At 52.0% G+C, this 17,500-nt stretch overlaps 1 protein-coding gene and 1 pseudogene across 1 annotated transcript in view; one reads left to right on the top strand and one right to left on the bottom strand.

Moving 5' to 3' along the window:
- LOC129694425 (gamma-aminobutyric acid type B receptor subunit 1-like) overlaps positions 1-9,670 on the top strand; it is a 50,066-nt pseudogene extending 40,396 nt beyond the window's left edge.
- Positions 9,671-15,870: 6,200 nt separating this feature from the next.
- gnl1 (guanine nucleotide binding protein-like 1) overlaps positions 15,871-17,500 on the bottom strand; it is a 26,255-nt gene continuing 24,625 nt past the window's right edge. Inside the window, 1 exon segment of the mRNA XM_055631148.1 lies at positions 15,871-16,336. Within this exon segment, the coding sequence (XP_055487123.1) occupies positions 16,050-16,336 (287 nt within the window). The 3' untranslated portion in view covers positions 15,871-16,049.

The raw sequence follows: 17,500 nt of genomic DNA, 5'->3' as shown, positions 1-17,500 counted from the left end.
AGACATTCTTGCCATACAGAGAAGGTTCACCAGTGATTCCTGGGATGTCAGGACTTTCATATGAAGAAAGACTGGATAGACTCGGCTTGTACTCGCTAGAATTTAGAAGATTGAGGGGGGACCTTATAGAAACTGACAAAATTCTTAAGGGGTTGGACAGGCTAGATGCAGGAAGATTGTTCCCGATGTTGGGGAAGTCCAGAAATAGGGGTCACACAGTTTAAGGATAAGGGGGAAATCTTTTAGGACCGAGATGAGAAAAACATGAGGTGAATGTGTGGAATTCTCTGCCACAGAAGGTAGTTGAGGCCACAAGTCAGTGGATATCTTTAAGGCAGAGATTGACAGATTCTTGATTAGTGCGGGTGTCAGGGGTTATGGGGAGAAGGCGGGGGAATGGGGGATAGGAGGGAGAGATCGATCAGCCATAATTGAATGGCGTGGGGTAGACTTGATGGGCCGAATGGCCTAATTCTGCTCCTATCACTGATGAAGAGGGATGGTAGAGGGATAGAGAGTTGCATCGCACGGCCCCACACTGGCCGATTGCAGCATTCCCTCTCTGTCACTCACACACACTCTCCCTCTCTCACCCCTCTCACCCCTCTGTCTCTCTCTGTGTGTGGGCAGCACCTGGACCCGTGGAAACTCTACGCTACAGTGGGGATGTTGTTGGGCATTGACGTCCTCACTCTGGCCGTCTGGCAGATCGTTGACCCCTTACACCGCACCATCGAGGTCAGACCCTGCCCCAACTAGCACCGACACGGGGGGTGGGGGGGATGGGGGGGGAGAATGGGGGGAGATGGGGGGAGGAGGGGGGGGGAGATATGGGGGGGAGAGATGGGACAGAGAGATGGGGAGGAGAGAGAATGAGGGTGGTATGGGGGGAGATGATGGGGGAGAGGGAGGAGAAAATGGGGGGGTGGGGTGAGAGGGGAGAGAGATGAGGGAGATGGGGGGAGAAATGGGGGAGAGAGATGGGGTGGTATGGGGAGAGTGGGGGGGGAGAGGGGGGGAGAAATGGGGGGGGGGTGGGTGGAGAGATGAGGGGATGGGTGGAGAGAGAGAGGGTGGGGGGAGATGGGGGGGGAGATGGGGGGAGAATGGGGGGGGAGAGATGGGGGGGAGATGGGGGGAGTGGGGGGGGGTTGGGGGAGAGCTAGAGAGGGGGCAGGGGAGTTGGGTCACAAACAGGAGAGAGGTGTCAGTGGGACGATACTGGAATGGGGAGGGGGAGAGAGGGAGACAGGGAGGGGGGGGGGGGGGGGGGGGGGACAGGAGAGGAGTGAAGGGGGTAGAGGGGGAGAGGGGGGAGGAGGGCAAGGGGCAATGGGGTGATCTCTCCCCCTCCCACAGGAGTTCACCAAGGAGGTCCCGGCTGGAGATGGAGATGGAGGATGTTCTCATTCTGCCCCAACTCGAGCACTGCAGCTCCAGCAAGATGAACACATGGCTCGGTGAGACCCCTCTCCCCAACCCCCTCTCCCTCTCTTCCCCTCTCCTCTCCCCTTCTTTCTTTCTTCTCCGCCCTCCCACTCTCCCCCTCCCTCCTTCTTGCAGATCTCTCCCTCCCTCACTCTCTTCGCTCTTTCTCTATACCTCTCTTTCTCCCTCTCTCCTCTCATTCTCCTCCCTCCCCCTCTCTCATTCTCTTCCCTCCCTCACTCCTCTCCTCTCTCGTCTTCCCTCTCCTCACCCCCCTCCCCCCCTCCCTCTCCTACCCCCCTCTATCCATCCCACCACTCCTCTCTATCCCCCCTCTTCTTTCCCCTCCCTCCGTCTCTCTCTCCCTCTCTCGCTCTCTCTCTGTATCTCTCTCTCGGTTAAACTCTTTCAGCCCCCCATTCTCCCCACTCCCTCTCTCTCTCTCTCTCTTCCTCTCTCTCTCCTCTCTCTCTCTCTCCCCCTCCTCTCTCCCTCTCTCTCCCCTCCTCCCTCCCTCTCTCTCTCCCCCTCCCTCCCTCCCTCTCTCTCCCCTCCTCCTCCATCACTCTCTCTCCCCCTCCTCCCTCCCTCTATCTACCCCCCCTCTATCCCATCTCTCTCCCTCTCTGTCTGCTCCCCCCCCTCTCTCCCCACTCTCCCTCCCTCTCCCTCTCTCTCTGCCTCCCCCTCGCTCTCTCTCCCTCTCGACCCCCTCTCCTCCCTCTCCTCCCCCCCCTCATACCCCCCACCCATCTCCAGCCTTCTCTCATCCCACAGGGATAGTGTATGGCTACAAGGGGCTGCTGCTGCTCCTGGGAATATTCTTGGCGTACGAGACCAAGAGCGTCTCCACAGAGAAGATCAACGATCACCGTGCGGTGGGGATGGCCATCTACAATGTAGCTGTGAGTGGCGGAGAGATCTCTCCCTGACTCCCGCTCCCGTCCCACCCCCAGTCTCCGCAAACCCTCCCCTGCCTCCCAAACCTCTCCGTCTCCTGGCTCAGTCAGTATTGAATAGAGAATTCGTGAGAACATGTTACATAGAAACATAGACAATAGGTGCAGGAGTAGAGGCCATTCGGCCCTTCAAGCCTGCACCGCCATTCAATATGATCATGGCTGATCATCCAACTCAGTATCCCATCCCTGCCTCCTCTCCATACCCCCTGATCCCTTTAGCCACAAGGGCCACATCTAACTCCCTCTTAAATATAGCCAATGAACTGTGGCCTCAACTACCTTCTGCGGCAGAGAATTCCACAGATTCACCACTCTCTGTGTGAAAAAAAGTTTTCCTCATCTCAGTCCTAAAAGACTTCCCCCTTATCCTTAAACTGTGACCCCTTGTTCTGGACTTCACCAACATCGGGAATAATCTTCCTGCATCTAGTCTGTCCAACCCCTTAAGAATTTTGTAAGTTTCTATAAGATTCCCCCCTCAATCTTCTAAATTCTAGCGAGTACAAACCGAGTTGCAGTTGTATAAGACGTTGGTGAGACCGCGTTTAGAATATTGTGCTCAGTTCTGGGCACCGTGTTATAGGAAAGATATTGTCAAGCTTGAAAGGGTTCGGAGAAGATTTACGAGGATGTTGCCAGGACTAGAGGGTGTGAGCTACAGGGAGAGGTTGAGTAGGCTGGGACTCTATTCCATGGAGCGCAGGAGGATGAGGGGAGATCTTATAGAGGTGGACAAAATCATGAGAGGAATAGATCGGGTTGAGTCTCTTGCCCAGAGTAGGGGAATCGAGGACCAGTGGACAATAGACAATAGGTGCAGGAGTAGAGGCCATTCGGCCCTTCCAGCCAGCACTACCATTCACTGTGATCATGGCTGATCATCCCCAATCAGTACCCCGTTCCTGCCTTCTCCCTGACTCTCTCTCGCTATCTTTAAGAGCCCTATCTAGCTCTCTCTTGAAAGAATTCTCTCCAGAGAACCCGCCTCCACCGCCCTCTGAGGCAGAGAATTCCACAGACTCACAACTCTCTGTGTGAATAAAAGTGTTTCCTCGTCTCCGTTCTAAATGGCCGACCCCTTATTCTTAAACTGTGTTTGTGTGGCCCCTGGTTCTGGACTCCCCCAACATCGGGAACATGTTTCCTGCCTCTAGCGTGTCCAAACCCTGAACAATCTTAAATGTTTCAATGAGATGCCCTCTCATCCTTCTAAACTCCAGAGTGTACAAGCCCAGCCGCTCCATTCTCTCAGCATATGACAGTCCCACCATCCCGGGAATTAACCTGGTGAACCTACGCTGCACTCCCTCAATAGCAAGAATGTCCTTCCTCAAATTAGGGGACTGAAACTGCACACAATCCTCCAGGTGTGGTCTCACCAGGGCCCTGTACAACTGCAGAAGGACCTCTCTACTCCTATACTCAACTCCGCATGTTATGAAGGCAGGCCATTAGCTTTCTTCACTGCCCTTCCTCAAATTAGGAGACTAATCCGTTAGAAACGCCGTCAATCTCTTGAGCTTATTACAGATCATATTAGAACTCTACCAGGATATGTCAGGTTTTCCAACACATGTATTGTCTCTCTCTCTCTCTCTCCCCCCCCGTCCCCGTGTCCCCAGGTGTTGTGCATGATCACAGCCCCCGTCACCATGATCGTCAGTAGTCAACAAGATGCTGCCTTCGCCTTCGCCTCCCTCGCTGTCGTCTTCTCCGTCTACATCACCCTGGTCGTCCTCTTCGTCCCCAAGGTGGGTGCACCCCCCCCCCCTCCCCCCACCCCCCCACCCCTCCCCTCACCTCTTCCTCTTCCACGTGTGCGCATGTACGTGTGTGCTTGTACGCACTTGTGCTTGCACGTTTGTGTGTATGTGAGTACATGTGTTTGTGTCTACACGTGCGTGTGTGTGTGTGTGTCTACACGTGTGTGTGTGTGTCTACACGTGTGTGTGTGTGTATCTACACGTGTGTGTGTGTGTATCTACATGTGTGTGTGTGTGTGTGTGTGTGTCTACACGTGTGTGTGTGTGTATCTACACGTGTGTGTGTGTGTATCTACACGTGTGTGTGTGTATCTACATGTGTGTGTCTACACGTGTGTGTGTATCTACACGTGTGTGTGTGTATCTACAAGTGTGTGTGTGTATCCACATGTGTGTTTGTGTGTGTCTACACGTGTGTGTGTGTATCTACACATGTGTGTGTGTGTATCTACACGTGTGTGTGTGTGTGTATCTACACGTGTGTGTGTATCTACACGTGTGTGTGTGTGTCTACACGTGTGTGTGTGTATCTACACATGTGTGTGTGTGTGTGTGTGTGTATCTACACGTGTGTGTGTGTGTGTGTGTGTGTGTATCTACACGTGTGTGTGTGTGTATCTACACGTGTGTGTGTGTGTATCTACACGTGTGTGTGTGTATCTACACGTGTGTGTGTGTGTGTGTATGTACACACGTGTGTGTGTGTGTGTGTGTGTGTGTATCTACACGTGTGTGCGTGTGTCCCCACAGATGCGCAGGTTGATAACCCGTGGGGAGTGGCAGTCGGAGCAACAGGACACCATGAAGACCGGCTCCTCCACCAACAACAATGATGAAGAGAAGTCACGACAACTGGAGAAAGAGAACAGGGAGCTGGAGAAGATCATCGCTGAGGTAGCACGCTCACTGGGGTCCACTCTACCCACCCCCCCCCCCCCCCCCGTACACCCACTCCCCCCCCCCCCCGCACCCTACTGTACCCCCATCCCCCCCTGTACCCCCCCCCCCCCCACTGTACCCCCCCCCACTCTCCTCCATCCCCCCCCGTCATACACCCCTCCCTCTATCCCCAGCTCTCCCCCTCCCTTCCCCTCATACATAGAAACATAGACAATAGGTGCAGGAGTAGAGGCCGTTCGGCCCTTCGAGCCTGCACCGCCATTCAATATGATCATGGCTGATCATCCAACTCAGTATCCCATCCCTGCCTTCTCTCCATACCCCCTGATCCCTTTAGCCACAAGGGCCACATCTAACTCCCTCTTAAATATAGCCAATGAACTGTGGCCTCAACTACCTTCTGTGGCAGAGAATTCCACAGATTCACCACTCTCTGTGTGGATACCCCCCCTCTCTCCCACTCCCCCCCTCTCACACTCCCCCACTCTCCCTCCTTGTCTCCCCGTCTCTCTCACGCACTCCCCAACCTCCTCTCACACACCCCCACTCTCCCCCAGTCACCCGACATACACCTCTCCTCCCTCCCCAGCTCACCCCCTCCCTCCCCCTCACCCTCCCCTCTCTCCTCTCCGCACCCACCCCTCCCTCCATTACTCCCCCTACCCTCGTTTCCTCCTCCCACACGCCAAAGACGTGCAGGTTTGTAGGTTAATTGTCTTGGTGTTAGTGTAAATTGTCCCCAGTGTGTGTAGGATTGTGTTAGTGTGCGGGGATCGCTGGTCGGCACGGGCTCAGTGGGCCGAAGGGCCTGTTTCCGCGCTATATCTCTAAACTAACCAGTGGGTGGTGAATCTGTGGAATTCTTTGCCACAGAAGGCTGTGGAGGCCACAAGTCAGTGGATATTTTTTAAGGCAGAGATAGACAGATTGTTGATTAGTACGGGTGTCAGGGGTTATGGGGAGAAGGCAGGGGAATGGGGTTAGGAGGGAGAGATAGATCAGCCATGATTGAATGGTGTAGTAGACTAGATGGGCCGAATGGCCTTATTCTGGGAAAATAGGCCATGAGGCAGGAGAGAGGATATGATGAGAGGAATAGATCGGGCAGAGTCTACTTCTTGCCCAGAGTAGGGGAATCGAGGACCAGAGGACACAGGGTTCAAGGTGAATGGGAATAGGTTTAATAGGAATCTGAGGGGTAACTTTTTCACACAGAGGGTGGTGGGTGTATGGAACAAGCTGCCAGAGGAGGTAGTCGAGGCTGGGACTATCCCAACGTTTAAGAAACAGTTAGACATGTACAATGTCCTCCGTAATGTTTGGGACAAAGACACAACATTTATTTATTTACCTCTGTACTCCACAATTTGAGATTTATAATAGAAAAAATCACATGTGGTTAAAGTGCACATTGTCTGATTTTATTAAAGGCCATTTTTATACAGTTTGGTCTCACCATGTAGAGATTACAGCTGTGTTTATACATAGTCCCCCCATTTCAGGGCACCATAATGTTTGGGACACAGGGCGTTTGTAATTGCTCAGGTGTGTTCAATTGCCTCCTTAATGCAGGTATAAGAGAGCTCTCAGCACCTAGTCTTTCCTCCAGTCTTTCCGTCCATCACCTTTAGAAACTTGTATCAACATGAGGACCAAAGTTGTGCCAATGAAAGTCAAAGAAGCCATTATGAGACTGAGAAACAAGAATAAAACTGTTAGAGACATCGGCCAAACCTAGGCTTACAAATCAACTGTTTGGAACATCATTAAGAAGAAAGAGAGCACTGGTGAGCTTACTAATCGCAAAGGGACTGGCAGGCCAAGGAAGACTTCCACAGCTGATGACAGAAGAATTCTCTCTATAGTAAAGAAAAATCCCCAAACACCTGTCTGACAGATCAGAAACACTCTTCAGGAGTCAGGTGTGGATTTGTCAATGACCACTGTCCGCAGAAGACTTCATGAACAGAAATAGAGGCTGCACTGCAAGATGCAAACCACTGGTTAGCCGCAAAAACCAGTTTGCCAAGAAGTACTTAAAAGAGCAACCACAGTTCTGGAAAAAGGTCTTGTGAACAGATGAGATGAAGATTAACTTCTATCGGAGTGATGGCAAGAGCAAAGTATGGAGGAGAGAAGGAACTGCCCAAGATCCAAAGCATACCACCTCATCTGTGAAACACGGTGGTGGGGGTGTTATGGCCTGGGCATGTATGGCTGCTCATTGCTCAAAACTCATTGGCCGGCGGTTCGTTCTACAGCAAGACAATGATCCCAAACATCGTAGGAGTTTTTCAAAGCTAAAAAATGCTCAATTCCTGTGTGGCCAAGTCAATCACCTGATCTGAACCCAATTGAGCATGCCTTTTATATGCTGAAGAGAAAACTGAAGGGGACTAGCCCCCTAAACATGCATAAGCTAAAGATGGCTGCAATACATGCCTGGCAGAGCATCACCAGAGAAGACACCCAGCAACTGGTGATGTCCATGAATCACAGACCTCAAGCAGCCGTTGCATGCAAAATGTATCAAATCATAATCATATTCACTTTATTATCTTTATATCCAAATATGTTTGTCCCACATACTGGGTTTTAAAAATACCCTTCTATTAAAATATGACATGTGCATTTTAACTACATATGATTTTTTTTTTCTTTTACAAATCTCAAATTGTGGGATACAGAGGCAAATAAATAGATGATGGGTCTTTGTCCCAAACATTATGGAGGGCACTGTGGCTGGATAGGGCAGGTTTGTTGGGATATGGGCCAAACACAGGCAGGTGGGACATGTTGGTCGGTGTGGGCAAGTTGGGCAAAGGGCCTGTTTCCACGCTGGATCTCCAAACAATACTAGGATGCTGCCTGACTCACTGAGTTACTCCAGCACTCTGTGAAACGTCACCTATCCATGTTCTCCACAGATGCTGTCTGACCCGCTGAGTTACTCCAGCACTCTGTGAAACGTCACCTATCCATGTTCTCCACAGATGCTGCCTGACCCGCTGAGTTACTCCAGCACTCTGTGAAACGTCACCTATCCATGTTCTCCACAGATGCTGCCTGACCCACTGAGTTACTCCAGCACTCTGTGAAACGTCACCTATCCATGTTCTCCACAGATACTGCCTGACCCACTGTGTTACCCCAGCACTCTGTGAACCCCCACATATCCATGTTTCTCCACAGATGCTGCCTGACCCGCTGAGTTACTCCAGCACTCTGTCCATAACAAGAGGATATCAGTATAGGAGTAAAGATGTTCTTCTGCAGTTGTATAGGGCTCTGGTGAGATCACATCTGGAGTATTGTGTACAGTTTTGGTCTCCTAATTTGAGGAAGGACATCCTTGTGATTGAGGCAGTATCTCCAAACAATACTAGGATGCTGCCTGACCCGCTGAGTTACTCCAGCACCTGCAGTACCTTCCTGCACATATAGGCAGTGGGAGCATCTATTCCCAGGGGTGGGCATGTCTAAGATGGAGGGGGGGGGGGGGGGGGCAGAGCTATGGGGGTCTCTCTCTGGGTGGGTGGGCTATGTGTGGGCACTAACTCTGCTTGTTCTCTGGGTAGGTGATGTGTCGGGCACTAACTCTGGTTCTTCTCTCTGTCTCTCTGTGTGTCTGTGTGTGTGTGTGTTTGTGTGTGTGTGTGTGTGTGTGTGTGTGTGTGTGTGTGTGTGTGTGTGTGTGTGTGTGTGTGTGTGTGTGTGTGTGTGTGTGTGTGTGTGTGTGTGTGTGTGTGTGTGTGTGTGTGTGTGTGTGTGTGTATGTGTATGTGTGTGTGTGTGTCTGTGTGTGTGTGTGTGTGTGTGTGTGTGTGTGTGTGCGTGTGTGCGTCTGTGTGTGTGTGTGTGTGTGTGTGTGTGTGTGTGTGTGTGTGTGTGTGTGTGTGCGTGTATGTGTGTGTGTGTCTGTGTATGTGCGTGTGTGTGTGTGTGTGTGTGTGTGTGTGTGTGTGCGTGTGTGTGTGTGTGTGTGTGTGTGTGTGTGTGTGTGTGTGTGCGTGTCTGTGTGTGTGTGTCTGTGTGTGTGTGTGTGTGTGTCTGTGTGTGTGTGTGTGTCTGTGTGTGTGTGTGTGTGTGCGGTGTGTGTGTGTGTGTGTGTGTGTGTCTGTGTGTGTGTGTGTGTGTGTGTGTGTGTGTGTGTGTGTGTGTGTGTGTGTGTGTGTGTGTGTGTGTGTGTGTGTCTGTGTGTGTGTGTCTGTCTGTCTGTGTGTGTGTGTGTGTGTGTGTGTGTGTGTGTGTGTGTGTGTGTGTGTGTGTGTGTGTGTGTGTGTGTGTGTGTGGGGGGGGGGCAGAAGGAGGAGAGGATCTCGGAGCTGCGGCAACAACTATACGAGCGGCAGCAGCTGCGGTCTAGACGGCGGGCGTCCACAGCAGCCAAGGACAACTACACGGACAACCACTACAACAGCAACACTGGCCCCGTCTCCTCCCTGTACCAGCCCAACATGCCCCTGGTCAAAGCCCTCCTGCCCACCCAGCAGCCCGACAAGATGGCCCGCAACAACTGTGAGGGCAGCAGAGTCCACCTGCTCTACAAGTGACCCCCCCCATCTCCATCACCCACCCCTCCCCCATCTCCATCACCCACCCCTCCCCCCATCTCCATCATCCCATCCCCTTCCTCATCCCCATCTCCCTTCCTCACCCCCATCTCCCTCTCCCCCTCCCTTCCATCCTCCCTCCATCCTATCCCCCTATCTGCCTCCCCTCTATCTCCCCCTCTCACTCCCCCTCCATCTCCCTCCTCCCCATCTCCCACCACCCCCCATCACCCCTCCTCCATCTCCTCCCCCATCCCCCTCTCTCCTCCCCCCCCATCTCCCTCCTCACTCCTTCCTCTCCCCCATCTCTCTCCCTCCCTCCATCTCCCACCCCCCCCCATCCCCTCCGTTCCTCCCCCATCCCGTCCCCCTCTCTCCCCCCCCCCCCCTCCCTTTTATCCCCCTTCACACCCTCTCCCTCCACCCCTCCCTTCCATTCTTCAGATGGGGGGGGGGGGGGGGGGGGGGGGGAAGAAGAAAGGAAGATGCAGAGACAGTGGGCTGTGGGAGAGCTGGGAAGGGGAGGGGAAGGAGGGAGAAAGCACGGACTACCTGAAATTGGAGAAGTCAATGTTCATACCGCTGGGGTGTAAACTGCCCAAGCGAAATATGAGGTGCTGCTCCTCCAATTTACGGTGGGCCTCACTCTGGGCATGGAGGAGGCCCAGGACAGAAAGGTCGGATTGGGATTGGGAATGGGAGTGGGAGTTGAAGTGCTGAGCCACCGGGAGGTCAGGTTGGTTAATGTGAACTGAGCGGAGGTGTTGGGCGAAGTGATCGCCAAGCCTACGCTTAGTCTCACCGATATAGATCTGCTGACATCTAGAGCAGCGGATGCAATAGATGAGGTTAGAGGAGGTGCAGGTGAACCTCTGTCGCACCTGGAACGACTGCTTGGGTCCATGGATGGAGTCGAGGGGGGAGGTAAAGCGACAAGTGTAGCATCTCTTGCGGTTGCGACGGAAAGTGCCCGGGGAGGGGATGGGTTGGGTGGGAAGGGACGAATTGACCAGGGAGTTACGGAGGGAGCGGTCTCTGCGGAAAGCCGACAGGGGAGGAGATGGGAAGATGTGGCCAGTGGTGGGATCCCGTTGGAGGTGAGGAAAATGTCGGAGGATTATTTGTTGTTGATGGTGTGGTGGTGGGGGGGTCAGTCCCAGTGATGGTGGTCCAGGCACTGACCACCACCTCTCTACAGCCTCCCTCTATCACCCACGTTCCAGTTACTGAACCACTGCAACCATTCAGCTGGATCTCCACCCTCAACCTGACAACTTTCCTTGAAGGTCGAGTCGAAGGAGGATTGAGGCTTTTGGCTCGTCAGATAGAGTACAGACGTTGGGAGATTGAGACAAAACGCTGGAGTAACTCAGCGGGACAGGCAGCATCTCTGGAGAGGAGGAATCGTTGACCATTTGGGTCGAGACCCTTCCTCAGTCTCACCCGAACCGTCACCCACTCATAGATACATAGAAAATAGGTGCAGGAGTAGAGGCCATTCGGCCCTTCGAGCCTGCACCGCCATTCAATATGATCATGGCTGATCATCCAACTCAGTATCCCATCCCTGCCTTCTCTCCATACCCCCTGATCCCTTTAGCCACATCTAACTCCCTCTTAAATATAGCCAATGAACTGTGGCCTCAACTATCTTCTGTGGCAGAGAATTCCACAGATTCACCACTCTCTGTGTGAAAAATGTTTTTCTCATCTCGGTCTTAAAGGATTTCCCCCTTATCCTTAAGTAGTGACCCCTTGTCCTGGACTTCCCCAACATCGGGAACAATCTTCCTGCATCTAGCCTGTCCAACCGCTTAAGAATTTTGTAAGTTTCTATAAGATCCCCCCTCAATCTTCTAAATTCTAGCGAGTACACGCCGACTTCCCTTCTCCCTTCTCTCCAGAGATGCTGCCTGTCCCGCTGAGTTACTCCAACGTTTTGTGTCCACCTTCAAGTCGTGAGAACATGTTGCAGTTGTACAAGACGTTGGTGAGACCGCATTTAGAATATTGTGCTCAGTTCTGGGCACCGTGTTACAGGATATTGTCAAGCTTGAACGGGTTCGGAGAAGATTCACAAGGATGTTGCCAGGACTAGAGGGTGTGAGCTACAGGGAGAGGTTGAGTAGGCTGGGACTCTATTCCATGGAGCGCAGGAGGATGAGGGGAGATCTTATAGAGGTGTACAAAATCATGAGAGGAATAGATCGGGTAGAGTCTCTTGCCCAGAGTGGGGGAATCGAGGACCAGAGGACACAGGTTCAAGGTGAAGGGGTAAAGATTTAATTGGAATCTGAGGGGTAACTTTTTCACACAAAAGGGTGGTGGGTGTATGGAACGAGCTGCCAGAGGAGGTAGTTGAGGCTGGGACTATCCCATCATTTAAGAAACAGTTGGACAGGTACATGGATAGGTAGACAAAAATGCTGGAGAAGCTCAGTGGGTGAGGCAGCATCTCCCACTGAGTTTCTCCAGCATTTTTGTCTACCTTCGATTTTCCAGCATCTGCAGCTCCTTCTTAAACAGGTACATGGATAGGACAGGATTGGAGGGATATGGACCAAGCGCAGGCAGGTGGGACTAGTGTAGCTGGGACATTGTTGGCCGGTGTGGGCAAGTTGGGCTGAAGGGCCTGTTTCTACACTGTATCATTCTATGACCAGTGTAGCTGGGACATGCTGGGCAGGTTGGGCAGAAGGGCCTGTTTCCACACTGTATCACTCTATGACTAGTGTAGCTAGGACATGCTGGGCAGGTCGGGCTGAAGGGCCTGTTTCCACACTGTATCACTCTGGGACTCTACAACTTGGATGGAGTATTTGGTGATGTGCTAAATCCCTGTGAAAGAAGAGACATTGGTGGGGTCTGTGAGATTGTATCGACACTCTGGGCCTCAGGACTGATCTTCAGAGATGTGGACACCAGCCTGTTGACTGTTCCCGCCACCCTCATCACACTGACGAAGACCGTCTCACGGTCGACTCGCTCTCCCTCCCCAAAGATGTCTCCGCTGTTCCAGATGTGGACTCGTATACATCGGCGACACCCAACGCAGACTGGACGATCGTTACGCTGAACACCTCCGCCTACCCCGACCTGATCTCCCGGTGGCTCAACACTTCAACTCCCCCTCCCATTCCCAATCTGACTTTCCTGTCCTGGGCCTCCTCTACTGTCAGAGTGAGGCCCAGCGCAAATTGGAGGAGCAGCACCTCATATTTCGCTTGGGTAGTTTACACCCCAGCGGTATGAACATTGACTTCTCTAACTTCAGATAGCCCTTGCTTTCCCTCTCTCTCCATCCCCTTCACCCCATCATTGTACGAGCTTCTCGTTGGGTCTCATTGTAACTCGCTTTCACCAGGCCAACCGCTAACAATGCCGCCTCCTTGATCATCGTTTTTCTTGCATATCTTTTCATTCATTGTTCTATATCTCTCTACGTCACCGTCTATCTCTCTCCGTTCCCTCTCCCCCCGACTCTCAGTCTGAAGAAGGGTCTCCACCCGAAACGTCACCCATTCCTTTCTCTCCAGAGATGCTGCCTGACCCGCTGAGCTACTCCAGCTTTTTGTGTCTTATCTTCAATAAATTATCTTGCCTCTTTAGCAGTAGATACAAGTCATCCATATAATGTTTTGTGGTTAAAAATATTTGTTACTTTATCTACAAATTGTTGGAGTCACTCAACAGGTCAGAGTCAGAAACATAGACAATAGGTGCAGGAGGAGGCCATTCAGCCCTTCGAGCCAGCACCGCCATTCAATGTGATCATGGCTGATCATCCCCAATCAGTACCCCATTCCTGCCTTCTCCCCATATCCCTTAAAGATTCCTTTAGCCCCAAGATCTAAATCTAACTCTTGAAAACATCCAGTGAATCGGCCTCCACTGCCTTCTGTGGCAGAGAATTTCACAGATGCACAACTCTCTGGGTGAAAAAAGATTTTCCTCATCTCAGTCCTAAATGGCCGATCCCTTTATTCTTAAACTGTGTGACCCCTGGTTCTGGACTCCCCCAACATCGGGGAACATTTTCCTGCATCTAGCGTGTCCAAACCTTTAAGAATGTTATGTTTCTATAAGATCCTTCTAAATTCCAGTGAATTCAAGCCCAGACGACCCATTCGAATTTTACAAGTCAGGCAGTATCTCTGGAGAACATGGATAGATCCCATTGTACTTCCCCTTTTCCCAACTTCAACTTCAAGTGAGTTTATTGTCATGTGTCCCTGATAGGACAATGAAATTCTTGACACCATTCAGATAATAATCTGCCTTTCTGTTCTTGCCAGCAAGGTGGACAACCTTGCACATTTCGGGTCGGGGACCCTTCTTCAGACATGCTCTCCAGAGATGCTGCCTGTCCCGCTGAGTTACTCCAGCACTTTGTGTGTCTCTAATCAGTCTCGATCTCCCCAGTCACTGATCCTCCGTTATAGACTCAGTCCCACCTCGTACAAGATACGGTTTTGTTCTGGGTTTTACGATGGTGGTTTTTTCCTGTGTTGTTCTTTTAGAAGAGTTGTGTTTGCTTCTCGTTCCGCGGGACCTTTGACTGTAGCCACTTGGTGCACTAGCTGTTGATCCATGTTACAGAGTCTTGTACCTTGCACACACCAGATACACACAGCTCTCACTGGATGCATGGATGACTTTAGCACATCATTCACTGTCACTGATCAGAGCGTGTTAGTAATAAAAGTATTAACTGTACTCTGGTGGTCTCTGTTACTCTCCAAACGACACGCACGTCTCTTATGTTTAAGTGAGACCAAGCGTAGGCTTGGCGATCGCTTCAACCAACACCTCCGCTCGGTTCGCAATAACCAACCAGATCTCCCGGTAGCTCAGCACTTCAACTCCCCCTCCCATTCCCAATCCGAATACGACCTTTCTGTCCTGGGCCTCCTCCATGGCTAGAGTGAGGCCCACCGCAAATTGGAGGAGCAGCACCTCATATTCCTCTTGAGCAGTCTGCACCCTAGTGGCATAAACATTGACTTCTCCAGTTTCAGGTAGCCCCTGCTGTCTCCTCCCCTTCTTAGCTCTCCCTCAGCCCTCGGGCTCCTCCTCTTCCTTTGCACCCCCACCCCTCCCCCCCCCATTCTGAAGGGTTTCAGCCCGAAACGCTGCCTATTTCCTTCGCTCCATAGATGCTGCCTCACCCGCTGAGTTTCTCCAGCACTTTTGTCTACCTCTAATATTACCCCAGCTCCCTCTCCGTCATTTCCGTCCCAGTACAGATGTTACTCCAGCTATCTCTCTGTAACCATGTCATTTCCGTCCCAGTACAGATGTTACTCCAGCTATCTCTCTGTAACCCAGTCATTCCCCAGTCCCAGTACAGATGTTACTCCAGTACATTTGCCCTGTAATCCAGTAACTCTGTAGTAATGTTACTCCAGCTCCCTCTGTAACCGTCATTCCACAGTGCCAGTACAGATGTTACTCCAGCTCACACTGTAACTGGGTCATTCGCCAGTGCAGTAAAGATGTTACTCCAGCTCACACTGCAACTGGGTCATTCGCCAGTGCAGTAAAGATGTTACTCCAGGTCACTCACACTGTAACTGGGTCATTCGCCAGTGCCGGCACAGATGTTTTTGATCTCCTAATCTGAGGAAAGACATTCTTGCCATAGAGGGAGTACAGAGAAGGTTCACCAGACTGATTCCTGGGATGTCAGCACTTTCATATGAAGACTGGATAGACTCGGCTTGTACTCGCTAGAATTTAGAAGATTGAGGGGGGATCTTATAGAAACTTACAAAATTCTTAAGGGGTTGGACAGGCTAGATGCAGGAAGATTGTTCCAGATGTTGGGGAAGTCCAGAACAAGGGGTCACAGTTTAAGGATAAGAGGGAAATCTTTTAGGACCGAGATGAGGAAAACAAGAGTGGTGAATCTGTGGAATTCTCTGCCACAGAAGGTAGTTGAGGCCAGTTCATTGGCTATATTTAAGAGGGAGTTAGATGTGGCCCTTGTGGCTAAAGGGATCAGGGGGTATGGAGAGAAGGCAGGTACAGGATACTGAGTTGGATGATCAGCCATGATCATATTGAATGGTGGTGCAGGCTCGAAGGGCCGAATGGCCTCTACTCCTGCACCTATTTTCTATGTTACTCCAGCTCACTCACACTGGGTCATTTGCCAGTGCCAGTACAGATGTTACTCCAGCTCACTCACACTGTTATCGGGCCATTCCCCAGTGCCAGTAGCTATGACCCCATCACCCCCAGTGGTGTGTGGGCAGTGTGCATCTACGGCGGTGGTTAGGGTAAATAAAGCTTTATTGGGGCAGAGTGCTACATTCAGGGGGGAGGGGGGGGGGGGGGGTAATCTCAATGCACTCTGGTGTAAGCCAGCTGCTGGTGCAGGAGGCAGATGCTCATGCATCGGTCCGTCAGCTGATAATGTCCGAGAGAGGCGAGCTGGGGTGTCAGCATTCATCTTCACCCAGCACGGCAAACTTGTTGTTGCTGAGCAAGGTTGCCCTCTTACCCCGGCTGCTGGGGGCTGGCCGCAACTCTGCCCTGTCCCCCTCCCCCTCCCCCGCCTCCTCCTCCTCCCCTTCCTCCTCCTCGTCTGCATCTTGGTCCTTCTCGTCATCCTCCTGGTCAGAGCTGGAGATCTCCTCCTCGTCCTCCGAGCTTTGCTTGGTCTGTTGCCGGTGGGCTTCCTGGAGGGCAGCTATCTCCAACGTCTCGCTGTGCTGGAGCCAGTAGGCTGCGGAGAGAGAGAGAGGGGGGCAGGGACAGACAGGTGGGTCAGGACAAGGTGGCCAACATGTCCCACCTACACTAGTCATAGAGTGATACAGTGTGGAAACAGGCCCTTCTGCCCAACATGCCCACCCTAGCCAGCATGTCCCAGCTACACTAGTCATACAGTGTGGAAACAGGCCCTTCAGCCCAACTTGCCCACACCGGCCAGCATGTCCCAGCTACACTAGTCATAGAGTGATACAGTGTGGAAACAGGCCCTTCAGCCCAACTTGCCCACACCGGCCAACATGTCCCAGCTACACTAGTCCCACCCGCCTGCACTTGGTCCATATCCCTCCAAACCTGTCCTATCCATGTACCTGTCCAACTGTTTCTTAAACGATGGGATAGTCCCAACATCTGGCAGCTTGTTCTATACACCCACCACCCGTTTGTGTGGAAAAGTTACCCCTCAGATTCTTATTAAATATTTTCCACTTCACCTTGAACCTGTGTCCTCTGGTCCTCGATTCCCCTACTCTGGGCAAGAGACTCTGCCCGATCTATTCCTCTCATGATTTTGTACACCTCTATAAGATCTCCCCTCATCCTCCTGCGCTCCATGGAATAGAGACCCAGCCTACTCAACCTCTCCCTGTAGCTCACACCCTCTAGTCCTGGTAACATCCTTGTGAATCGTCATAGACACGAAACGCTGCTGTTACTCAGCGGTACAGGCGGCATCTCTAGCGAGAAGGAATGAAGGAAGGTTCATTCTTGACCCGAAACGTCACCCATTCCTTCTCTCCAGAGATGCTGCCCGTCCCGCTGAATTACTCCAGCATGTTGTGTCTATCTTCGGTTTAAACCAGCATCTGCAGTTCCTTTCTACACATCATGCCAGCTACACTCAGCTTTGTTTGACGCAGTTTACTGAGCTTTAGTTCCAGGGTGGCACGTTGGGGCACAGCGATAGAGTTGCTGCCTCACAGCGCCGGAGACCCGGGTTCCATCCCCACCACGGGCGCTGTCTGTACGGAGTTTGCACGTTCTACCTGTGACCTGCGTGGGTTTATTCCGAGATCTTCGGTTTCCTCCCACACTCTGAAGACATGCAGGTTTGGTATAAATGTCAATTGCCCCTAATGGGTGTAGGATAGTGTTAGTGTGCGGGGACCGCTGGTCG

This window comes from Leucoraja erinacea, unplaced genomic scaffold (genome assembly GCF_028641065.1).
Source record: "Leucoraja erinacea ecotype New England unplaced genomic scaffold, Leri_hhj_1 Leri_65S, whole genome shotgun sequence".
NCBI lineage: Eukaryota > Metazoa > Chordata > Chondrichthyes > Rajiformes > Rajidae > Leucoraja > Leucoraja erinaceus.
This window is presented reverse-complemented; position numbering and strand designations above follow the sequence as displayed.